General features: G+C 58.2%; 1 protein-coding gene across 1 annotated transcript; it reads left to right on the forward strand.

Annotated features, from left to right (window-relative positions):
* The first annotated feature begins 1,385 nt into the window (after nucleotides 1–1,385).
* Nucleotides 1,386–8,180, forward strand: LOC110079815 (homeobox protein not2). The gene is made up of 3 exons (XM_073002205.2): nucleotides 1,386–2,258; nucleotides 5,603–5,811; nucleotides 6,883–8,180. The coding sequence occupies exons 1-3, from the start codon at nucleotides 1,889–1,891 to the stop codon at nucleotides 7,030–7,032; spliced, it is 729 nt and encodes a 242-aa protein (XP_072858306.2). The 5' UTR covers nucleotides 1,386–1,888; the 3' UTR covers nucleotides 7,033–8,180.
* Nucleotides 8,181–22,591: the final 14,411 nt, after the last annotated feature.

The raw sequence follows: 22,591 nt of genomic DNA on the forward strand, positions 1-22,591 counted from the left end.
TTCCTTCCATCCTGCCGGGGTGTGTGTGTTTGTGCAGAGGGGGGCCAGGCCAGGATCTATCCAAGACTGATGTGCTGCCATCTCCCTGCCAAGCCTGGGGGGGCGGGGGCACCCTAAGATCCAGCAAAATATTTCGAGAGAAAGGGACACCCTTCAAACATCATCATAGACCCTTTTCCTGAGTTGCTTGAAAAGTCCAGGGTCCTGTTTTTTGAGCAGTGATGTGAAAGAAAGGCCAAAGGGAGCCCCCTCCTCTTTGAGCCATTGGGGGTGGAGGAGGGAGCCGGGGGGGGGGTTCTGTGCTGCCCAGCAAACTCCCCCAGCCCCATGCACCAGCTGAAGAAATGCACCAGCCTGGGTTTTAGAAACTTGGCCTGAAGGTGAGAAAGAGAGAGAGAGAGAGAGACAGACCGGTGACAGCAGGGGGAATGCCTCCTTTCGCCATCTCTCTCTCTCTCTCTCTCTCTCTCTCTCTCTCTCTGTAAAATCCATAAAAGCTTCCATTGCATTAATCCGTTACAGGTGCCACAGGACCACTTTCCGATTGGGTGTTTTTTGTGCATCTCTCCATACACACACACACACACACACACACACCGGGCCCTTTTTTCGCTACACCCACTGGAACTGGCTAAGCTGGCTGGCTGGCTGGCTCTTCAGTCTGGCGGAGAAAGGCTTCACAGCCCCCGGTGAGTCCGCTGGCTCCCCAAGGGCACCATCATCGCCAACCATCAGCCCACCAGGGCCTTCGCTGCGCCCACACACAGGAAGTGCAGCTGCGAACCCCCAGGCGGCCCTCCCGGTCCCAAAGTCCTTGAGTGCCCTCTCTTGGGGTTCACCCCAAAATAAAACACACGCCCTCTGAGAACGTGGGGACACCCTTCCGACTCACAGTCAGGGGCTTCTGGCTTCTTTCCTTGGGGTCAGACACTTCCAAACCCAGGAAAGCCCACGGGGACATAAAGGTGCCCGTTTTAAAAATGCCAGGGCTCAGCCGGGTCCCTGGCGGATTTGGGGTGCCCGCCCCGCCCCGCCTCGCCCCCTCCCACGGGCCCGCTGAAGAGTCCCGGGGGAGCCGGGAAGGGCGGACCCGGTCCGAAGAACCCCCGCAGCGAGCGCCACCGGGGGGGCCTTGCTGCTGTTGCGCCGGCGGGGGGGGGGGACGGCCTGGGGAGCCGCTCCTTCCCGCCTGAGCCCCCCCCCCGCTGGACTGCTCCCCGCCCGGAGACAGCAGCCCTTCCCTTAGCTGCGCGGGGCGCCCTTCTTGGCCCCCCGGCCGGGCCGCCTCCACCGGCGCCGAAGCAGCGAAGGGCCCTCGCCCGGCAGGCGCCTCCCGCTCTCCCCCCCCCGGCCCACGAGGGAGCCTTGCCGAGGCCCTGGCGCCCCCCCCCGCCGGGCATCGCCGGGGCAGCCAAGCCCTCCAGCCGGGGATGCGGCGCACGGGTCGCTCAAAGGAGGCCTGAAGGCCGACGGAGGGGCAGGAAAAGCAGACGCCAAGGTCCAGAGTGGCCCGGCTGCTGCCCCCGCCCCGGGCCGGAACCGGGGAGTCGCCGCCGCCCTGGGTTGGCTCGGGGCGGCCGGCAAAGGCGGCTCGGAGAGTCCCGGGCAAATCCCCTGGACGTGGCGTCCGGCGGAGCAACGCACGAGGGATGCCCGGACGGACCGGCTACCTCGGTTGGCCTTTTCCCCGGAGCGGCGGCCGGGCGGGCCAGAGGTGAGGGTCCCCGCCCCTCGGCGGCCGGGGGGGGGTTTGCGGGAGCCCCGCCCGGACCACGCCCCCCCACCCCGCCCGAGGGCGTATCCCCTCGCCCGAGCCCTATAAAGGGACTCAGGCCCGCGCCTGTGCTCAGGCCCCCCAATCGCGCCGCCCCCCTCCCCCCGCCCGAGGATGCTGGGCACCTCGCTGGCCGGCCCGGGCCCGGCGTCCCGCCCTGACCCGCCACCGCCGCCTTCCTCCTCCTCCTCCTCCTCCTCCTCCTGCCTCCCGCCGAAGACCAGGCGCCGCTTCGACATCGAGTCCCTGCTGGCCCCGCCCGAGGCGCCCCGTCGGAGCCCGCCGGGTCCCGTCGCTTGGGCCGCCCTGGCCGCCGCCTCGCCGGCCCCGGGGCGCTTCGGCTACGCGGCGGAGCTGCTGCCCTTCCCCGCCGTCTTCCTGATGGAGCCGCCCCCGCCGTTGCCGCCGCCCGAGGGAGGGCCGCCGGCCGCGCTCTTCTCGGTGCCGTTTGGTCCCTGCGCCCGGCCCGGCTGCCGAAGGCCAGGTGAGACGGGGCGGGCGGGAGGGAGGGAGGCAACGCGACCCTCGGCCGGCGACGGGGCTTTCGGGCGCCCCGACAGCGGGCGGGAGGCATGGGGGGTGCCCGCCGGGCCCGGGCCCCTCCTCTCCCTGGGCTCCCTCCCTCTGCCAGGCCGGTGCCTTTCTGCCGCCGCCGCCGCCGCCGCCGCTTCTTCTCCTTCCCCTTCCTTCCCCGGGCGGGTCTCGCGACCGGGTCTTGCCAGAGGACGGCCCCGGAAGGCAGCCTGGAGACCCCTGCCTTGCGCCTCGGCCAGGACCCTCTCGGGAGAAGGTGCCGAGCAGGCAGCCCTGGGGGCCGGGCGGCGGCGGCGGCGGCAACAGCCCCGACGGCAGAGACTCCGGGCCGTCGGTGGCCCCTGCCAGGCTGGGCTCGTGCCTCGGCGGCAGCTTTCCTAAATCGAGACCTTCCTCCGACTACTCGAGAGCCAGGGAGGGTCTCCTTAGCCGGCCGCCGCCGCTCCTCTCTCTCTTAAGGAGGGTTTGGCCCCTTGTTTCTGCTTGGTCCGGATTTCTTGCTGGCGGGGCGACCTTGGTGGCGTCTCTCCTGGTGAGGCTGGCACCGGGAGGGGTGGCGCGGGCAGCGGGAGAGGGTGGGCAGCGCTCTTGTGACGAGTCTGCTCAAAGGAGACTGAAGCTTGGGTTGGTTTTGAGCCAGCAGAGAAGGAGGGAATGGGGGGGGCAGGGGGCCATTCCAGATGCAAACCGTGAGGAGGGATGCCTGGAGAGGATGGCGGCCGACTTCTTCCAGGACCCCTTCTGGGCACGTTCAGGCAGGGTGCCCCTTTCCCTGCCTGGCATCTGGTGTGGCTCCCGGGCAGGGTGGGCAACTCCTGAAGAAGAGGCCACAGGTTGGAAAGGCGCCTGTTTCTCCTCCTTCCAAGTGTGTGTTGTGGGAACAGAGGCAACCTCCAGCTTCCCCTTTGTCCTGCCCTGAAGGGAGACTTAAAATGGACTTGGGGAGGATGATTACAAGTTGGAGAGCTCCGTGTTTTAGGTCCCTGGCTGCAGAGCCAGAGGCTGGGAATTTGATTCCCCTCCTCCCCACTGGGCCTCCCTGGCAGGGGCTAGATCCAGAGGGTCCCTTCCAGCTCTGCAGTTCCAAGATGATGATGATGATGATGATGATGACGACATTCCCAGTTGCATGAGTGAGAGCTGTCTTCTGTCTCCTTGGAAGTCAGTTTACGTGTCCAGCAGCTCAGCACCCCTAGGATTCTAGCATTCATTTCCCTTTGGTTGGATCAGGCCATAAGTTTATTACCTGTTATTTTTAAGATATAGGTCCTCACTTTTCAAGTGTCTTTGGGATTCTTGTAAAAAGAGGTATCAGTAGAGCAAATCTAGGGTTGGGGAGGAGGTGAGGGGGCCACGCGGCCTCTTCTTCAAAAGCCAAAACAAGGGTGGGTAGTACAATACAGTATTTTTTTTTCTTGGCCATTGAAATATAAAAACGGGTCAGTTTGGGGGCCTGAAGCTCAGTTCTCTAGACAAGGTGGGGCTTTGGTTTTGCTGATTCTCCCTGCCCTCAGCTGTGCAGTGGCCAGCCGGAAGGAGGACAGCTCCATGGGAGAAGTCCCAGTTTGGCTACTGGAGGAAGACCAGCACCCTTAGGACAGGTAGCCCTTGAGAAGCAGCCTCTCCTGGCGGAATCTGTCAGGCCCCCTTTTAAAGCCGTGCAGGCCGGCGGCTTCAAAGGGGCGGCCCCAGTTCTAAGGCTCGGAGAAAGAGGGAGAGAAGCTTCCCCGCCACCACTGCCACGGCGTCCTGTGTCAGCCTCTCCCTTTATATCCTGTCTCCTCCGTCTTGCTCATTCCCCCCTTCGGGTAAATGGCCCCAGAAAGGGCCGCTTGCCCAGGTCCCATCACCATGCAGGTTTGTCCTTGTCTGCACAGCCTCCTGCTGTCCAAGGTCCTCTTAGAGATGCAGCCACAAGAGCCTTACATTTGGGGGCTCTGAAGACTTCTCCCTCCCTCTCCCTCCCTCCCCCCCCCCTCTCTGGGTTTTCTAAATAGTTCCCACGTCTGCCGTCTTGCTGCTCATCCCTGACTCTGGACTCTTCCCAAACCAGTTCAGAGGCACTTGGCTGAGCCAGTATGGTCAAGTGTTGCCCACATAATTAAATTGGAGAGAGAGAGAGAGAGAGAGAGAGAGATCTGTAAACAGTAGATGGGGGAGTCCATGAGTGGCCCACTTGTGCTTTCTCCTTGACGAACTAACTTCCTTCCTTCCTTCCTTCCTTCCTTCCTTCCTTCCTTCCTTCCTTCCTTCCTTCCTTCCTTCCTTCCTTCCTTCCTTCCTTCCTTCCTTCCTTCCTTCCTTCCTTCCTTCCTTCCTTCCTTCCTTCCTATTCATCATCAGCTCCTGCCTGCCTGCCTGCCTGCATCTTGTGCTCAGCCCATTCTTGATGTAATAACCATGGTGCCCATTCCTCTTACTCCAGCCCCCCCTCCAAAACTGGATGCCTTCTAGATGCTATGTACTACAACTGCTATCAGCCCCAGCCAGCAGAGGTGTGTCTGAGGATGATGGGAGTCTGCAGTGTCCGGAAGGATGAAGTCACCATGCTAAATTTACTCCAGAGCCTTTGCCAGAAGGATTTATTTTGCATTTATTTATTTTATTGGATGTCTACCCCGCCTATCTAGACCAAAGGTCTGCTCTGTGAAAAGACTGGGCCTGGAAGATCCTGGCGGCCACTGGACAGCTCAGGGGATTTCAGAGAGCTGGAAAGGGGTGGAGAGAGAGAGATGGAGATGGAGAGAGAATAAGGTTCTTCAGTCCACTACATCAGTGGTTCTTAACCTTTGTTACTCGGATGTTTTTGAACTGCAACTCCCAGAAACCCCAGCCAGCACAGTTGGTGGTGAAGGCTTCTGGGAGTTGCAGTCCAAAACTCCTGAGTAACCCAAGGTTAAGAACCAGTGCCTTCTATCTTTGACTGCCCTTTCCACCAATCCACCCTGATTAGGGGTTCCCTGGCTGGCCTGGGCAGGTGAATTCCGGGATCCCCTTTCAAAAATTGGGGTGCTGGTGGCTGCTTCCTCGTCCTCCGGAAAGGGAGCAGCCGTGCCTTCAGAGTCTCCCTTTAAGGTGGGAAAGCAAGCAGAGCCCTTGGGATCTGCCCTTGTTGGAGAGGCCCCTTCCTTCCGGCCCCTAGGAGGAGGCTGGGGGCTCCCTGGGGAGGCTGCAGGTTGGCCTGAAAGCCGCTCGGAGGCCCTGCATCTCCCATACTTTGCGTCCGGGCTTTCCTGACCAAGGTGTGTTTTTCCTCTGTGTGTGACCAGGCGCCCTTCCGCTTTGTGCTTTCAGGCCTGGACTTCTCCCACTGTGCTGCCGCTGGCTCCTCAGGGGGGGGCCTTTCGTGGCGATCTGGGGTCCCCTGCAAGATTAAGAGGGTCCGCACCGTTTTCACTCCGGAGCAGCTGGAGCGCTTGGAGAAAGAGTTCCTCAAGCAGCAATACATGGTGGGCACAGAGCGGGTGGACCTGGCGGCCACCCTGCACCTCACAGAGACCCAGGTGAGGAGCCTGCCCCCCCTCCCACACCTGCCCCTCTGCACTGGGTACTCTAACTCGGCTCTTTCCTTGTTCACTCCGTAAGGAACAGGAGGATGTGCCATGCCCTCCCGAGGGGGGTGGTGGTGGTGGCAGGGAGTGGTGCCCCAGAAATGAGGATCGGGAGAGTGTTTCCCTCTACCTGTTTTGGGGCTACATTGTTGGGGGAACATTCCATTCAGGTATTAATAGAAATGAGGTGCTTTTCTGTCCTTCCCCCATCTCTGATAAGCTCAAGGTGGTGCCCATGGCTCTCCTCCTCCAATCCTCCCCCTTCTTGGTGTCTGAACAACAACCTTGTCAGTTAGATCACGATGAGCACCCAGTGAGTTTCAGGACCAAGAGGAGATCTGAACCCAGGCCTCTGGAGTCCTCGTCTGTCTGTCACCCTGATTGTCCTGTTGAAACTGAAAGGATAATGTTATCCCCAAAACATTCTTGGCCTTTGCAGGGAAGAGGGTCCCCAGAGGAGGGACTGATCCAACACGGAAGACATGAACATCTGCAGAATCAGATCCTGGCTGCCCCGGCGTTAACACCCTGTTTCTCGTTGCCCGTTTTTACATCCCTCGGGTCACTTCCCCCCCCGTGCATAACTCACCAAAACCTCCATAAATGATAAAAGCACATCATAAGCGTCTCCTGAAGCGCCAGGTCTGGAAAGGGCCAAGAGCCCCTGGCCGCTCCCCCTCCCCCAGCCTCCTGGATAAAGTGCTCTGGCCCTTGGGCGGGGGGGGGGGGTTCAGTGCCGCTTCGCCCCTTCTCGTTTCCTGAAGAGGCAGCTGTCATGGAGCCAAACCCCGTGCCCTTCCCCTCCCACACTCCCTTGAGGTCTGGGGTTAACGAAAAGCAGCAGGTCACAGTATTGGGGGGGGGCGCTTACACTGCAGAAACTTTTTTAAAAGAAAAAGAGGGTGTGTGTGTGGAGGGAATATTGCTGGGCTGCAGCCGGAGAAGGTGGACTCCCAGGTATTCCCAGCGTGGCACCTGCATGGGATCTGTTCACAGTGGTGGCTTCTGCTTTCTTCCTGGCAGGTGAAGGTCTGGTTCCAGAACAGGCGGATCAAGTGGCGAAAACAGAGCTTGGAGCAGAAGGCGGCCAAGCTCTCGCACTTTGGGACCCCACGGCCGGACCCTTCCAGGCAGGACAAGGAGGAGGAGGAGGAGGTGGAGGTGGCGGTCTAGCGGTGCCCCTTGCCCCTTCCGGTGGCTGCCCACATTACTCTCCCACCCCCATTGCTCCATGGGCACAAAGTTAATAGCCAACGCCTGTTCGGGAGAAAAAGGACCAGAAGAGGCGGTGCAGGACTTGACGGCGCTTGGGTGGACCCCCGTGTCCAGCTCAGGGCAGGGGCAGGGGATGGGGTGGGAAGTTTGGGCCTTTGAACACCTACCGATCTGGACAGTTCCAGCTGGACTCTGGGATCATCGGCTCCACCGTCCAAGGGCTCTTTCCTAATCCGAGAAAGGCGTTCCGACAGCCCCCCTCCTGGCTGGGCCAGGATGCCTTCGTTGGGCCTCTGCACCTTGTAGATCACCAGGTTTTACTGTTGCATGTTTTGCTTTTTGATATTTTGACCCACTTCGGGTTTTTTTTTAAAGCACGGAGAGCGGTATAGAATTTAAACAAACAAACAAACAAACAAACAAAAAACTCACCAGAATCTGGAGATGTTGCCTGGGCCTGGGGGGGGTGTCTTGCTGTGCAGATGGGGGGCCTTCGTGGCTGTAAGGCGACCCCTCTCTCTCATCCTGAAGTGTGAAATACCCAGGGGAGAGAGAGCAGCAGGAAACTGGGGGCTACTGGGGGGGCCTCCCTGTGGGGTTTCCAGGCTCGGAAGGGATGGAGCAGGTCTGAGAACTCGGGTCTCGGCCCAGGGGATGGACGTCCGCAGGGGGCATCCCCGCAGCTGAAGGGCCAGACATGGCCAAGCCGCGTGATAAAGACGCTGTCCGTCCCCTCCCCACAACCTTTTGGCTTTGACCGACCAAAGTGGGGCCACCGGACGGTCCCAGGTCCAGAGGTTTCTGGGCTGCCGAAGGAGCGTCCCACCCCCGGCCAGGTGAGGGGGGCCCTGCTGGGCTGCCGCCCTCCTTCGGCCTTCCCCAGCGTTCACTTTTGGCCCAGGTTTGTGGGGCCAAGACTTGGGGCCGGTTCTGCAGGAAAACGGTTGTGCCTTTTGGGGGCCTTGTAAAATAGCTGGCCTGTCGTATTTATTGACATAGGAGTAGTTCTATTTTTGTTATGGAAGCACTGAAGTTGAAACTTAATTTATTTTCTATTATGCCATTTTGTACCATAATAAAGTCTAGTTTTCAGGGAAAAGCAAAAAGAGTAGAGATTCTCATTGAAAGGTCACGTCCTGTACTGTTGTAGGGGTGCTGTCCCAGGCCAATGTTGGGGCTAAGCTCTGCCGCTGTAACCCTGCACACAGCCTTCTTTAGACCTTTTGTGCCAGGGAGGAAATCCCTCTCCAGCAAGTCCTTCTGAAGGCTCCACTGGGCCCGGGAGCATCCTCTCTCTCTATTCACAGCCTGAGCCAGGGCTTGGAAAAGTCACTTTTTGAGAGGGTCGCAGCCAGAGGGCCCCATAGCCAGGATGGCCCCTGCCTATGCTGAGAGGACAGGGTTCCTGCATGTGTCGAGTGAGGAAGAAGAAGAGAAGAGCCACCGAAAATGGGGGGGGGGTGTTCTTGTATACCTTCTGTTTGTCTGTTTCCCCCCCCCCTCTGCTGAGCTCGGGGTGGGGAAGGAACTGGGAGCCAGAACCACAGTGGAAATCAAGCGGATACGAAAAGTAAGCATCGAGATCGCTGAGACGGGGGTGAAGCAGCAGCAATAGGCTGCCTTGAAAGCAACAGTAAGAAGCTCTTGGGCTGGGCTAGGAAAACAGCGGCGTAGTAAGAAATGATCGGGTGGGGGGGGGGAAATGGACCGCAAGAGAGCTGGTAGAAATGTGCCTGCGAGTGCCGAGCTGGGCCGTGGGGTGTTGTTGTCAGGGCTCCTTGGGGAGACGGCTCAGTCGGGGAGGACGGGGGTGGGGGGTGGGCCACTGGGGGTCACAGAACCACCACATCCACAGAGGCCTCACGGTCCTTGGGCAAATAAATTCAGAGCAGACCGGGGCTGCTGGCGCAATCCAGTGTGGAGTGGGTATCCTTGGGACTGAAAAGGGAAACCGAAAGAAGAGGCACCCTGTGAGGAAAGGGGGAAAGGCAAAGGCATCCACAGCACAAGAGAACCGGTGACGGAGGAGAAAGGGGGCTGAGGGCTGAAGGACTCCCCACCCCAACCACACACCCCAAGACCCTCCCTGGGCCCTCCAGGTCCTCTGGGGCACGACAGGGGTGGGTGGGTGGGTGTCTCTGAGGGAGGTCCCCAGGTTGCAGCAGCCATCCCTTGAAGCCGCCAGTCCTGGGCTTGGCCTCTCCGTTCCCCCATGTGTGTGTGTGTGTCTGTGTGTTTTAATCTTTTCACTGCTGGGAACCCCAGTGTGGCATAGAAGTGGACAGACCACAAGGCAGGCCTGGGTTGGAATCCTGCTGGGCCGGGCAAATAGGCGGTGGGGGTGGGTTAGGGTGAGGCCCCTCCTTCAATACCTCCGTTACCTTGACAGTGTTATTAAGGTTGCCATGAATCAGTTCCAGCTTGCATTTGTGTGTGTGTGTGAGTGAGTGTGGGTGTGAGTGAGTGTGGGTGTGAGTGAGTGTGGGTGTGAGTGAGTGAATACCTGCATTCTTGTGGTTAGGTAAGAGCTTCCCATTCGGACATCAGGGGGCCTGTCCGTCTCTCTCTTGTTGCTCTGAGGGTGTCCTTGCCAAAGTTCCCCATTGCCAGGGTGTCCGGCTTCTCTTTCTCCTAGCATTCACCCCCGATGGAAGCTACTCTTCCCCCACACACACACACACACACAGAACCACCACGGGTGCGATGCGAATGCAGGTTCCTTGGCAGTTCCTTGTTTGAAGAGTCAGGAGGTAAAATTCCAAACCAATGCCGCCTGCAAAGGAGTTTGAAACCACCCCCACCCACCCACAAGCCATTTGCAGACTGCCCCTGAATCACCTTAGGAAGCAGGCCTGGCATGAAAAACGGCCGTGGAACTTGGGGACCCTAACATATAATTTTTCTGAACTATCCACTGAGATTCGGGTGCACAACCTGGGGGAAATGGATTATCCTTGAAAACTCTCTTGAAAACTATCTGTTTGATGTTTGCCTGTTGTTGTTGCCATGGAAGGCAGCCCATCTAGGAGAAGGAAAATCCGATTTCAAACCTCCACTGCCTTGTGGCTACGTATATCCACTCATGGAAAAGGCTTCAGGAGTTAACCCCCTCGAGGCAAAATCCGGAGCTGGAGTCCTGAAGGCAGCGTGTGTCGTTCTGCCAACTCCTGCGACATTGCTGGAACCAGTCGTATTGGCTCTTGCCTTTCCACTGGATCATTTCAGCAATGTGGAGAGGGGGGATCTGCTGCTTGGGTAACAGCCTATCCTCCATATTACCTTACCCGGGCTTCATGCTCTGGAGAGGACACTCCTCGATTCAGAGCATGTTACTATAGTCTCGAGACTGAAGGATGCCTATGTATGTTGTCGTTGTTGTTTAATGGCCTAATAAGGATATCACTTGCTCTTGCAATTACATTGTTTCGGAGAACCGCACACTCAGTTTTCTAGATTTTTTGTTCTGCATTATAGCTTTGGGAACTGGGGGCTCAGGCGCCATTGCACTCATGTCCTGTGGTTGAGCTCCCGGGAAGCAAGGATTTCGCCACCAGAAGAAAAGGATGCCCGGCCACAGAGGCCCCCCGTTTGCTTTGATCCTTCAGCCCAGTTCCAAATAGAGCTGGGATCTTTAGCATTTATACATTATTGCAACAGCAACGTCTACGTTGGCTTGGGCATGTTGTGAGAATGGCTGATGGTCGGATTCCAAATGATCCCCTGTATGGAGAATGAGTGCAGGGAAATCACCCGAGAGGGAGACCACAGCTGCGATACAAGGATATCGGCAAGCGGGATCTGAAGGCCTTAGGAATAGACCTCAACAGATGGGAAACCCTGACCTCTTAGCGTTCAGCCTGGAGGCAGGCGGTGCATCATGGCCTCTTCCAATTTGAAGAGACCCTTGTCCAGCAGGCCGAGGCCAAGAGGCAGCCCCGAAAGCAGCAAAATCAGGGAGCTGGACAGGGGACAGATTGTATTGGTCTTCAGTGCAGGAGGGATGGTCCCTCTCGAACTGGCCTTCTCAGCCACACTAGATGCTGTTCCAAGACCTCCGTGCAGAGCACCTGAGCATCTTCTCTGGAGGCTGACGGATGCCTACTTTGGTGCCCAATGGGCTCCCCTTCCTTTGGGAATGTCCGTGGCCAGCAGGTGGCGCTTTGCCGCTGAGAGGGTCTTCCAGGACAGGAATGCTTGCTGCCGCGTTCTTTGAGCCTCTTCCAAAATCAGGAGCGCAGGCAAAAGGGAAGATGCTCCCTGAAGATTCTGCCTTTGCGGGTTAAGAGGAAAGAGTAAATGTGAAGCAAATGCTTGAAGATTGTGTTGAAATGGGAACAACCTCAAAGCCATACAAGCCGCTTGTTCCCTGCGTTGCTTCTCCACCCTATTAGGCGCTTCCTGGTCCTTGAGAAACAGAGGGAAATGTTTCAGGCCACGAAAAGGGAGCCCTTCATCCTGCAGGCGTACGGGGCCTTTCCCTCGGCCTCACCACCTCACAAGCCCACTTTGTGGGGGACATGGCGGGAGAGGGCCACCTTCTCTGCTGCTGCTCCTTTACCCTCTGGAACTCCCTGCCACGGGAGGCCGGGCTGGCCTCATCTCGGCTGTCCTTTCTCTTCAGGAAAGCTTTCCTTTACATAACTGGCTGACCAAGGGGATTTTTAAAGAGATAATTGTATTCTGTTGTTTTACTTGTGCTTTTTATATTGCGCCTATTTATACGTTTTAATGTGATCTATGTTTTTAAAAATATTGCAGTAATTTATTATTTAGCTTTGAACATTTCTTTTAATAGTGTAAGCCACCTTGGATCTTTTAGGGGAAAGGTGGCTTATAAATATTTTAAATAAATAATTAAAAATGGCTCTTCGAGCTGCTTGCGTGGATACACTGCTTGCGTCAATCTTAAACCTTTGGATGCTATCAGACAGGCATTTGTCCCGTGGTTTGGACTGCTGGGGGTGGGGTGGGGGACAGGGTGATTGGCTGCTTTTCTGGTGAACACACAATGTCATAGCTGAAGGGAACCAGCCTGTCCCCAGAACATTCCTACCTGCACCTTTCTGGGTCCCTGTCAGGGGCTTCTGCTTTTTTGGTGCAGGTAGAATTGCTCCATTTTTGGTTCATTTCCAGCGCATGTGATCACTGCAAATTAACCAAAGTGAGCTCGCAGCTTTAAATTTTCCTTCCTCTTTCAATTTCCTATACTGTATTGCCATGTGGCTTAAGAAGAGAGCCATTTCAGGATATTGGGAAATTAAATACTTCCTCAACTGCAAATCAGGTGACCAAATGTCACTCCTAGGGCACTCCCATAGATCCATAGGCTGTTCCCCCCCCATCAGTAAAAAAATAATAGCAAAAAATAGCAGCCATCTGATGAAAACACCACTAAACCCCAAATGAGCATGGTAAAATTCATTATTTATCTATATGCACCAGCAATGCATATGGTATTGGTAGAAGGCAGCAATGATTGTAATGACTCCTAACAAAAGTGGAAGAAAAAAGTGCAAAAGCAGAAACACAGATAAACCTTAAGAAGAAAACAAGTCATGACTGCAATTCAGAATTACCCAACTCCAATGTTTACAATGAGAACACTGAAACAGATTTCGTATAATTTGGGAAAGGTAAAAAGCAGTAGGAAAAGATGAAGACCCCAAAGGAGATGGATTGACTCAATAAAAGGAAACCACAGCTTTTGAAAGAGTGGAGCAGGGCTGCTGAGGACAGAATGTTTTTGGACAGGTCTCCTCATATGTCAGAGATCACTTTACAGCACGAAACCAGAACAAGGGGTAGGGTGGGGGGGGAGGTGCCCACAAGTGATGGTGTAACCCCTGCATTCGCGGTTCACGGCCTCAAGCGCCCCCCCCCCCCGCCGTCCTTGCCCTAAAACGCCCAGAAGCCCTTCGCCCCTCGCTGGCCTGGCCGAGATTCCTGGGCGCTGCAGACCAAGAGCCTCCCCCGGGGGCCCAGAGTCGGGAACCGCTGCCTTAGGGACGGTTCGGTTCAGCCCGCAGGGGGAGGAGGTCTTAGGAAGGCTCTGTAAGGCAAGGGTCCGGCTGAGAAAGCAGGAGAGCAGTGGCTCCGCTGGAGGATGATGGGGTCCTTCCTGCTTTTGCCCCAGGGCTGTGGTTCTCAACCTGGGGCAATTCGGGGGCTCTCCGAGCGCGGCTCCCAGAACCCCCCCCCCGCCCCCGCCCCCGGCCAGCCCAGCGGGTGGTGAAGGGCTTCTGGGGAGTTGCAGTCCAAGAAGGCGGGGGGGGGGTTAAGGAAGAGAGGGACTCCGGTGGGCAGGAGGGGCGGGGGCGGGGGCGGGGGGGCGGCGGAAGGCCGAGCCCAGGCCGCGAAGGGGGGGGGGTTCGTATCTGAATCTGCGGGTGTTCTTTTAGGGCTCCCACGTTGTCTTGGAGCCGTTCCCTTTGCGCGGTGGATTCCCCGGCTCAGTGGATGAGCGCATCTCGGTCCTTGGTTCTTCTTCGGCTTCAAGGAGGCGGGTTTTCAAACCGGCGATACGCACCGCCCCCCCGCCCCCGCCCCCGCCCCCCCACGGCCGAGCCCGAAGGCAAACGACTCTCGCCTATGCCCCCGTGGTGCCAGCAGGGGGCGCCATTGACCTAGAAATGCATGACGGGAGGGAAGGACGGGGGGGGGCGACGGCCCCTGAGCGGTCGGTTCCCGAGAAAGTGTGGGGGGTGGGGGTCTTCGCCCAGTGACAAGGCCTTCCCTCTACACACACACACACACACACACACACACACACACACACATGACCTCGAGGTGCTCCGCCGGCTCGGGCAGGCAGTGTTTTGTGCCGTCCAGGGGCTTGCAAGAGACGGTGGCAGCAGGTCACCGGGAGGGGCGGCGGTGTCTCCGGGCTGCCGGGGCGGAGGGGGGCGAGGAGCCCCTCGGTCCCCCCCCCGGGGCGACCTCCAGCACGGGAAGCAGCCGCTCCGCTCGCCTGGGCCGGGGGCGGCCCTTCGCCCGGTCGCCGTGCGGGATGGACCCGCGCCCGAGGCCGCTGAAGGTGCCCTCCGCTCCTGCGGGTCCCCCGGGGAGGGGGCCTGGGCGGGGCGCCAAAAGGCCCTCCTTGCCGCAGCCCCCCTCCGGACCGGGGTGTGTGTGTGTGTGTGTGTGTGTGTGTGTGTGTGTGTGTGTGTGTGTAGGGGGAGGACCCGGCAGCTCTTCCTGAGCCGGAGGGGGGGTGGCCGTACGCACTGCCCTGATCCCCAAGGGGCGCGCCATCTCCCCGCCCTCATGCCTTTGCCGAGCCTCATTCAGACGGTCTGCGGATTGTGCCGGTTACACGTGGTCCGAGGTGGCCCCCCTCCCCGCTTCCTCAGGAGGGCTTTCGGCTCTGACCCGGGGCGGCCCAGGTGAGGGGGTGGGGGCGGAGGACCCCCCAGGGAAACTGGCCCGAGCGGCCGAGGGGCAGGCCCAGGAGGGCCCGGTCCCTGGCACAAGGGCCGACGGAGGCTCCCGCGCCCCCACCCCGCAGGGCTCCCCCTCCTCCAGGCCTCCGCACAAGCCAGGCGCCCCTCCCCGCCCGGCCCGGTGTCTTCCTTCGTCCTGCCGCGGGCGATTCCCTCCGCCCGACGGCACCGCTGCCCACCGCGCCCATCTGCCCAGCCCCGAACATCACGGCCGGTGAAAGGGAGGCGGAGGCGCCTGGGAATCGGGAGCGGGGGATGGCCGGGCGGATCGGGCCCCGCGCCCCCCCTTCCCCGTCCGCCCCCTCCCTCTCCTCCTGGCCGCGCTTGCTTGCCCTTCGCTCTCGGGCGGGCGCGCGGGGCCGGCCTGGGTCCGAGGAGGTCACGGGGCGCGTGTCCGCGGAACGCCGGCTAAGCCGCCGAGTGAATCCCCGCATCACTAACGCCGGATTGAGGCGGTTTTCGGACCAATTGCCCTTCCCTCTCGCTAATCCTGAGCACTGAATGGGGTTCTTAGCTCTCTCTATTATTCCAACATTATTATCTATTGATCGACTTTTAGAAAGAGTAAGAAGGTAAATAGAATTACGCGGGGGGAGGGCAGATTGCTTGGGCGGATGGATGGCTTTGCTCCAGGGGCCACATCCTGTCTCCATGGCCGCGGAGCCAGCTGCTGCTCAGAAGCCAGTGCGGGCCGGGGGGGGGGGGGCTCCGGGTCAGAGGGTGCGCAGCTCGAGGGAGGGAGGGAGGGAGGGAGGGGAGGATGAAGAGGCCTCCTTGCAGAAGCACTGGCCGCCACCTTGGTGGAGGAGAACAGGACGCGCCCCGGGAAAATCGGGGGCTGGCAGGGAAAGGCGGGGGTTCGGGGCCCAAGGGGGAAGCGCCCCCCCCTCGCCCTTGGAAGCCAGCTTGGCATGAGTCTGGACGGGGCTTGGTTGACCCACCCCGGGGTGCCCGAACTCTCTTGGGCCTTTCAGCAACACACAGAAGGCGGTGGGTGCCCTGAGACCCCGGCTCCACGTTCAAACCGCTCCTTGCTTAAAGGTCTCCTTTACCGAAAAAGCCCTTCAAGGGTCCCCGTAATAAGTCGGTTCTGGCTTGACCACCTGTAGCACAAAGGCGGTGTCAGGGGAGGCCATGCACGCCCTCCGTATGCACATGTTTCCAGGGATCCCTCCACATGACGGCCCAGGCAGGAAGGGAGCCCATGCCAGGCAGGAGCTTCTGGAGGGCTGGTGGCCAGTCTGCGAGAAGGCGCTTTCCCTGGTGCTGCTCTGCTGCTGGGGTCAGGGCTTGGGCCAACAAGAAGCCCCCCCCCCAAATGCCCCCCCCCCCGCTGTTGGGATGCTGGTGCTCTCCTTGCCGTTGTCATGGGCTGTCAACTTGTTGCAGCAGGTGTGAGGCCAGGAAACCTCCTCCCGTCTCCTGCTGTCGGGAAGACTAGCGGGGGGGGGGGGCAAGACCTACCAGGAAGGGCCCCGACCACGGCCAGCGCTGGGTCTCCCTTATTACCTGGTTCTCTGGATCTGGCCAGGAGTCTGGCCTGCCCTCCTGCCCAGCTTTCCCTTGCACCCGCTTCCAGGAGCAGCTGCCGCCCTGCTCCCAGCCTTTGGCCCGGAGGCCTCCCAACCAAGGACCGCTCCCTGGCCGCAGGCTTTTGGACCTGAGCTCTCGGGGCGGAGGTGGCTGCTGGGGCACCCCTCCTGCATGGGGGGGGAGGGTTTCTTCAAAGGGAGGAGGGTCCCCTGCAAAAGAGGGCATGCGTTCGGTGGGAGCCCCACAAAGCAAAGTTGTGGGCGGCTGTGGCAGACATTCCTCCCTCCCCGGGGGGGGGGGTCAGGGGTCTGCCCCAGGGATGGTGGCTCAGGGATGCCTGCCCAGCTCCGGATCAGGCCAAGAGACTCTTGCCCCACTGCCCTGGCCTTCTCCTCGCCTCACAGCCACTTCCTCTTTGCTTCCTATTATATTTTTATGACCCAGAAAATGAGGCCTCATGAAGTCCTAATCAGTGCTTTAGAAGAAAAGGAACATCTCTCTCTCTCTCTCTCTCTCTCTCTCTCTTTAAAGGTCAGGCAGTGGCCTCCTCCCGAGGAGGGGCAGAGCTGGGATTTTATTCCCCCCTGGTGAAATAATAATAACAAAAATATTTCCTCCATTTCCTTTTGCAAGATTAACGATAAACTGTCCATTCCCTAAAAGAAGCTGATAACACTTCTAATTTTACTTCAAGGCCAAGAAATGCCATTTCCAGGCAAAGAACAAGCCGAGCACCTCCATCTCCTGTGATGAGCGGGGGGGGGGGCACTTTTTTCCTAGGCAAGACTTTGATAGAATTTTATTATTATTATTATTATTATTTTGTTTTAAACTGGAAATGCCCCTGGAGCGACTGGCAGCACACAATAATAAAGGGAAAATCATATTTTAGTCAAAATAGGCAGAACGGCGCTTGCAGCCAACTTTCAAATTAGCATTTTGAGGGCAAATACGCAGCCAATTTGAGATAATGAGGTCTGATTATTCAATCCAATGAATGTTAAATAGGGAGACGGGGCTGTAGCGCCTTATCGCGCCTGCCTTCAATGTGGTTTATTTTATTTTTAATCGTTTCACATTTGAACTCTTCATTTTGTTCTTGAGTCCCCCCCCTCACCCCCACCCCGCCCTTTTGGGAGTGGAGGCAGGCAGGCCTTCTCAGCGGCCAGCGCGGTCGGTCGGTCGGTCCGTCCGTGGGGAAATCTCAGCCCACCCGAGAGCCTCCTGGCCAGGGAGGGACCCCTTTGCAGGCCTCTCACCGCTCACCGGCTGATCGCTTTTCACCGACCAATCGATCGTGTCTTCGTGCCCCCTGGATCGGCTCTGGCCACGGTGGCTGCAGCTTCAGAGGAAGGGATCAACTTTCCTCATGACCTCCGCCTTCCTCCTCGCCCTTTCCAGTCAAGGCCACTTCTCCTCACCTGTACCCCCCCCCTTCCACAACTTCCTGGTCAGAAGTTCTTGAAAATCAATATCCTTGAGAATATGCACGTGCTTCCTCCTGAGTAAGGTGATGATGCCTTGTGGAACAGGGTATCTCAAGGTTCCAGGAAAACCACGAAGGAACGTGGGTAAAGCCCCACACCAGACAAAAGGGACGGTGTAAAAGGAAAGCAGGCCCTCACCTCCACGGCTCCAGCATCGATGCCGAGGGCCTTGCCAGTGGCCTTGCCTATGAACCTGAGCCCAGGTGTGGGGTGACGGGGTGGGGGAGACAAGGGAGATCCCCCAGGAGAGGGGCAAGAAGACCTCGAGAGGAGGCTGCAGCATCCTTCCCCCCCCCAGCAGTGTTTGGTTCTTCCTGGTTCTTCTTCAGGTGAATTCCAGGTTTATTAACTCTTTTGAGACCAAACCAAACCAAACCCCCTGTTGGTGCTTGTTCTTAATTTAAAATAAACTTTACTGCTGTTTTTTTTTTTAAGTTTACATTCTGTGATGTTATGAACTGAATGTTTGGGCAAAGGGTGGGAGTCCCCTGGGGTTAAAGAAGAGGTGGGTTTTGTTTTGTTTTTCTTAACTGGGGTTTCTCCAAAACCAGGGCTCAGAAGGGAAGCCCGACACTGCAAAGTCTGGGAGCTGCTGAACCCACTGCAGGCGGTGGCGGGTGGCGGGTGGCGGGTGGCGGGTGGCGGGTGGCGGGTGGCGGGTGGCGGGTGGCGGGTGGCGGGTGGCGGGTGGCGGGTGGCGGGCGGCCTCCCCGACTAGCGCTGGGAACAGAGACTCCCCTTGTGGGTCTCGCTGTGGAGTCGGAGCTTTTCAACTGGCCCCTTGACTTGGATTCCACGCAGGATTCCCAACCCCCCCCCCCAACAACTCAGACTCAACTCGGGAGCTGGGAAAGGAAGGGAGGGCCAAGAGCTCTGGGGTGGCGGCGGAAGGGGTCTCCTTCGAGCCCCTCAGGGGACGCGTCTGCCTGCCCTGGACTTGCCGAATTCCCCACTCTTGATCAGTGCAGCTATCCGGCTCGTTTGATGGCTTTTATTTCAAAAAAGGAAACAGGGAAGCAGAGCAGCAGGAGGAAACCCCCCCCCCTTTCCTTGCTTATAGTCCTCCTGTGGCTGCTCTCGTGTGCCCCCTGTGCCCATGGTGCACCTCGTTGAGAGGATCTGGAATGTGGTTCTTATTTGGGCCAACAAGCAACAGGTTTGGTTGTGGTGGGTCTTCCAAGCTCTTTGGCCGTGTTCTGAAAGGTCCCTCAAGCCATAGGTTTGCTTGAGGGATGTTTTCTCTCTCTTCAAATTTCCTGAGAGCGTAGAAGAACTTGGGAAGCGAGGGTCTGAGAGAGAAGAATCCACAGAGGTGCTCCAGGGATACAAGGGATACCTGCGGGAGACCCCAAAGCGGTCTGTCGCCCAAAACGGCCCAGCTGCCGCAGCTGCTGCCCTGTTGCTCATGACCCGACCCCACGGGAGCAGGCAGAACGAGGCAGTGCGGGTGCAGAAGGGGCAGGATCGGGAGGAGAGGGGCTTCTGTTGCATGAAAACCCCACCTCTCAGTGGGGTGAGTGTGTGTCTCTCTCTCTCTCTCTCTCAAGACCCTGTTCCCCTGCTGGATGTGGAACGGAAGCTTCACCCAGCCTCTCTTTTTTATCTCTCCTCCTGAAAGGGTTAAGAATCCCCAGCAAAGGACGGTGGGCAGATGGGGTTAGAGTTGGGGCTGGGGGGTGCGGGTGGGCAGGCTCCCTCCAGGGGACTGGAAAGGATGATCTTTCTGCATCCCCCAGCAGTAAATTAAAAAGGCAGAGAGGGAGAGCAGGAGAACAGGCCACCACAGACCGGTCTGATGCCCGACCTCTGAAGGGTCCCCCTTGGGGTGTTTTGTTTTGTTTTGTTTTGTTTCTTCTTCTTCTTCCTTTTCCCAAACTGCAGGGCCTGCTGGGGCTTCCGTGTCTGATTAGGTGGATCTTGGACTTTTGTCCGTCTGCCACAGGCTTGGTAAGAACACCCCGTCCTCCTGAAGGGCCCGTGAGTGGCTCAATATGTGCAGGCGCTTCCTGCCCCTGAGGGTGGACTCTGTGGCTTGTGAGGCCCTTGGCAAGTCCGGGGCAAGGGAGGTCTGCTCTGTCCCCCAGCGAACCTTCATTCCCCTCATTTTAGTGCCCGGAAGAGACGAGACAAAGAGCAATGCCTCCCCCCTCCCCCTCCCCCTTCCCCCTCCCCCGCCCAGGGATCAGGGATCTCACAAACCTAGCGATTCTACTCTTGGTCTGACACCCGTTGATGGTTGGTTGGTTGGTTGGTTTGATATTCCTCCCTTCTCTCAATAAGAGGACCTTACAATATTTTTTTAAAAATAAAAACATAATAGTTTAAACAAACTGTACACTAATTAAAATACAATTGAAGAATTAAAAGCAGGTCAACACTAAAAGCTATCTCAACTTTAGAAAGGCACCCAAGAGACTTGATCCTGTGGTGGTTCAAAGCCTGCCTGAAAAGATGGGTCTTCCCTGGATAGAAAGGGAGGGGGGGGACAGCCAGGTCTCCTGAGGGAGAGCCTTCAGGGGGCTACCCCCGAGAAGGCCCTTCCTCGTGTCTCCCTCAACCATGCCTGCACTGGCCATGGGACCGACAGGAGGGTCTCCTCTGATGATCTTAAGCACCGAGAAGGCTCATGGGGGGGGGGGAGAGATGCAGCTAGTTTCAGGTAGGCTGGACACAAGCTGTACAGGGCTTTAGAGGTCATGACCAGCACTTTGGACCAGTAGGCAGTGCCGCTGTTGTAGCAGGTGTGTCATAGGCTCCCTGTCACTGGCCCCAGGCAGCCTTCTGGATGCAGCATTTTGAACCAGCAGAGGTTTCTGAACCGTCTTCAAAGGCAGCCCCACCCAGCGCACCTTACAGTCATCCAGCCAGGAAGTAAGGAGGGCCTGTGTCACAGCGGGCAGATCAGGTCTCTCCAGAAAGGGACCAGTCGCTGGCCACACTAGTTTCCATGGTGGAGAGCCATTCCTGGCTACCCCAAAAACTGGACATCCAGGCTCACGGAAGGAACCCAAGAGGGGAACACCCCCCCCCAAGCTGTGTGTGTGTGCACCTGTGTTTTCAGTGGGAGTGTAACTTCCCCCAGCACAGGTGGTGTCCCTCTTCAATCACCTGTGTTCTGCAGGTAAAGGTTGTCATCAGATGAAATGGCCAACATGGGAATAAACCCCTGTTTCACTGGGGTGGGGAGAAAGGGCTTCCGTTGTCTTGCATCTGCTAATGGGGGGGGGGAGCGTTAATCCATGACCATTTCTGCCTGTCCTTTCCTTCCCCCTCAAGGGACACGAAGAGGGTTTGAATGCCCCCCCTTCCTTCCCCCCCCCCATGGGCCATCCCTCTTTTCAACCACATAACCTTATTTACCACTCCATTGGGAGACACTTTTTCACCCCTTTGGAGTTTGGCCTCATCCAGTACTTGGCATGTTTCATCTGACCACGGAGCAGGTGGGCCGGGCCCGGGTTCCTCTGGTCACTTCAGGCGAAGAGGAACCATTTTCAGAAGGGCCAGCAGAGGCCAGACGGGGGTCAAGCGGAGGGAGGCAGCACTTCTGACCTGTTGGTTCAGGACCCTCCTTCTCGTTCTCCCCTTCCCCTCGCTTGCCAATCCTGGCCCTACGTTGACCCTGACCCTGATTGGGGACCTGGGAGCAAGGGCACGCCACCACCACCGCTGTGACAGTTCTGGCATCTCCAAGGAGACCCCTCCCCTTCCCCCCCCGCATTGATTTGACCCCCCCTGCCCTTCTGCAAACAGAGTGGCATCACTCAGGCAGTGCCAAAGGCAGCTCTGGATCCCAAGGAGAAAGTGTTTCCCTTCCTCAGCCTCCTTTTCTTAACATCACTTTTGCCAACGAGGCAGAGGAGGATGGGGCCTCCCCCCCCCCGCCATACACGCACACAGAGCAGCACTCCACTGCACTCCATGAAGCTTGGGTACCCCCTCCAAGGGCAGCTCCACATGGAATGCATTGTAGTCATCCAGCCCAGGACTTATGGAAGCCTGCTTCTGCGGGGCAAGGCACAGGGTTGTCAGGGTAACTGAGATATTTAAGGAGTGCTTTTGCTAGTTCTACACCTCCTTTGGTGTAGAGCTTCCGTGGCTGAGTAGGGATTCGAACCCAGGCCTCCTGAGTCCCAGTCTGTCACTCTATCCACTGCCCCACCCTGGGGATGTCCAATAAAACAGGTACTGTACGTACCTGTAAAGACTTGCCTTTTCAGAACAATGAAGGTGTAACCAAACCACATTTCAAAAGTAACTTCATGAGAGGCGCGCCTCAAAAGCCACGTTCTCTTATTACGCCCCTCGCGGGTCAATATCTCACCATTGTGTGTTTGAATGAATGGGAAAGCCACGAAGGTCCCTCATAAGGCGACAAAAGATTTAAAGCCATAAAGGCACATTTCCATCGTGGTGATGGTGAGGAAACACGAGGAATATATTGGAGCAATAAGCCAGAGGAACGGCTGACTCGCGAAAAGGAAGGGTGGCGTGTCTGGTTCGCCGCCCGAGTTCCGCCGCCTCCTTCCCGCGTCTGCACCTGCAAGCAAGCGAGCAAGCACCGCCTCGCCTCCCTTCCCTTTTCTCTCCCGGCGGTCTTTTCCCGGGCGGTTGCCCTCCTGGGGCGGCGGTGAAGGGGGAAAGGGGAGCGGCCCGTCCTGGAAGCGCCGGAGAGCCGAAGGGGACCCGGGAGAGAGAAAGAGCGCTTCGGTGCGGTGGGGCCACTGGAGGCGCCATGACCTAGAGCAGGGGTCCCCATCGTTGGGCCCCCAGATGTTCTGGGACTTCAACTCCCAGAAATCCTGGCCAGCAGAGGTGGTGGCGAAGGCTTCTGGGAGTTGCAGTCCAAGAACATCTGGAGGCCCAACGATGGGGACCACTGACCTAGAGTCCCCCAAGCCCTCCGCAGGCAGGAGCCCCGACCCCCTCGTTCGCCCTGGGGGGAGGGAAAGGGCGCCTTGGCAGAGCGGGGCGGTCTCCCCCTTTCAGAGGAACGCCCCCCCCCCGAATCCACCACCCTCCACCGTCGTCGTCGTCGTCGTCCCCAAAGGCCTGGGG

The sequence above is a fragment of the Pogona vitticeps genome, chromosome 5, assembly GCF_051106095.1.
Source record: "Pogona vitticeps strain Pit_001003342236 chromosome 5, PviZW2.1, whole genome shotgun sequence".
Classification (NCBI taxonomy): Eukaryota; Metazoa; Chordata; class Lepidosauria; order Squamata; family Agamidae; genus Pogona; species Pogona vitticeps.

What these genes read in the sequence shown, in the direction of transcription:
- LOC110079815 (XM_073002205.2), top strand. Translation starts at nt 1,889, where the DNA reads ATGCTGGGCACCTCGCTGGCCGGCCCGGGCCCGGCGTCCCGCCCTGAC. An exon ending in GCCCGGCTGCCGAAGGCCAG is followed by an intron (nt 2,259 to 5,602) that starts GTGAGACGGGGC and finishes TTGTGCTTTCAG; the next exon opens with GCCTGGACTTCTCCCACTGT. An exon ending in TGCACCTCACAGAGACCCAG is followed by an intron (nt 5,812 to 6,882) that starts GTGAGGAGCCTG and finishes TCTTCCTGGCAG; the next exon opens with GTGAAGGTCTGGTTCCAGAA.